The sequence below is a fragment of the Crocuta crocuta genome, unplaced genomic scaffold (assembly GCF_008692635.1).
Source record: "Crocuta crocuta isolate KB4526 unplaced genomic scaffold, BGI_CrCroc_1.0 scaffold528, whole genome shotgun sequence".
NCBI classification, from domain to species: domain Eukaryota; kingdom Metazoa; phylum Chordata; class Mammalia; order Carnivora; family Hyaenidae; genus Crocuta; species Crocuta crocuta.
Window position 1 is genome coordinate 1,809,210 of NW_027530010.1, and position 1,697 is coordinate 1,810,906.

General features: G+C 64.2%; 2 protein-coding genes across 2 annotated transcripts in view; both read right to left on the reverse strand.

Moving 5' to 3' along the window:
* RIT1 (Ras like without CAAX 1) overlaps positions 1 to 1,697 on the reverse strand; it is a 245,244-nt gene that overhangs the window by 141,830 nt on the left and 101,717 nt on the right. The gene's annotated exons all lie outside the window — the stretch shown is intronic.
* MEX3A (mex-3 RNA binding family member A) overlaps positions 1,304 to 1,697 on the reverse strand; it is a 17,647-nt gene continuing 17,253 nt past the window's right edge. Inside the window, exon 7 of the mRNA XM_077764065.1 lies at positions 1,304 to 1,697. This exon is cut by the window's right edge and continues 130 nt beyond it. Coding sequence (XP_077620191.1) covers positions 1,449 to 1,697 — 249 coding nt within the window. The 3' untranslated portion in view covers positions 1,304 to 1,448.

Sequence of the window (1,697 nt, forward strand, 5' to 3'; positions counted from 1 at the left end):
GCCCCCCCCCCCCCGCCCCTTCCTGGCCCGGCCAGCGGAACCAGGAAGGTGTCCGGGAAGCAGTGCAGGGGTGCGAGGCCTGTCAGCAGTGCGCAACCCTGCTGCGCCCCCGACCCCGCCCGGCCCGGGCCTGGGCTCGCTCTCAAGACCCAGCCTCTCTCCTCGACCACAATGGGCGGGACAGAGACTTCATGATTTGCTCGCTAACAGGGGTTCGGGGAAGGCCCGGAGAGGGGCACAGGAGTGGGAGCTGCAGGGGAGGGGGGCCCTTCCGTCCACCAGCCTCAGGCTCTTTCCTGCCCTCCGGGCAGCAGACACACACACTACCCTGGCTCTCCGCCGCTGCCCGCGAATCCAGCCCAAGAACTGCTCCCCAGATGCAATGCCCGAAGACGGTAGAGGCGGGGGTTCAACCCTTGATGGACCCCGGTATTCGTTCCCTCCTCAAATTGTCGCTGAGAATGGGGATACATTCCATCAAGAATTCGAGGTGTTTCTTTGGAGTGGGGAGGGCCTCCGAATGCCAGAGGAGGAATTAAGGGGGGGGGCATCCAAATGCTCTTCTCCCCTACTTCTCCCCGGGGCGGATGGTGAACCCAAAGCTGAACTAGGAGGGGCAGGAGGGAGGGGGAGAAGGGAGGAGAGAGGAGGAGGGCAGGGCTGGGAGGGACAGCCATCGAGGGAAAGCAAAGAGGAGAGCTGGCGGGAAGAGCAAAGGGAGGGGAGAGCCCAGCGGAGGAAAGATGGGGGGGGCGGAGGGGCAGAGAGGAGCTCCCTCTCCAGACCCCTCCACCCAGCTCTGTGGGGGAGATGAGCTCTGAGCCCTTTATGGATTGACATGCTCCCCCCACGCCCCCCCGGAATATCTGTGCAGACTTCTGAAAGGGCCCCAAGCCCCTTATACCACTGGATACCCAGCAACAGATTCCCCAACGGGATATGGCAGTGGAGGGGCTAAAGGGTCGTGTTAGGAGGTCAAAGGTCAGGGCCAGAGAGGGCCTGAGAGTCGGAAAGACATCTCTACATACAGATGGTACGTCTCCCCCTCCCTTTCCCCACTCCGTCTGCAGAGGGAGGGGCGGTGTGACACGGATGGGGGGGTGGACAGAGGGGGTCAGGACGCCTTAGCGGCCACCTCTGGCAAAACAAAAGTCTCTCTTAGCTGCTTCCAGACTGAAGGGTGTGTTGAGGTATCAGAGTTGTAACTCTAGTAAAATTTCCTGCCTGGCCCCCTCCCCACCTTTCCAGGACCGGGGTGACCAGAGGCTCTCAAGGTGGCCTACCCTCCGCAGCCGCCGCCGCCTCCTCCCCTCCCCCTCCCCAGGAGCGAGTATCTCTAAGCACCTTGCCCCTCTGTTCACTGCTTTCCAAAAGGCCCCTGGTGGAAAGGTGGAAAACCGATCCAGGCCGGCCCCGGGGAGGGACGCAGGAGGCCCGGGGCAGGGGGCTTAGGAGAATATTCGGATGGCTTGCGTGGCCGTGATGTGGCAGACGGGACACTCGGGGTCCGTCCTCTCGCAGATGCGCACCGCACACTCCATGCAGAACAGGTTGTGTCCGCAGGGCACGAGCGCGGCAGTCACCTCGCTCTCGAAGCACACCATGCAGTCCCGCCCGCCGCCGGGGCTCCGCAGGCCGCCCCCCAGCTTGGAGAAGCCCTGCAGCGGCTCCCCGGGCGGGCGGCGGGGCAGGCCGGC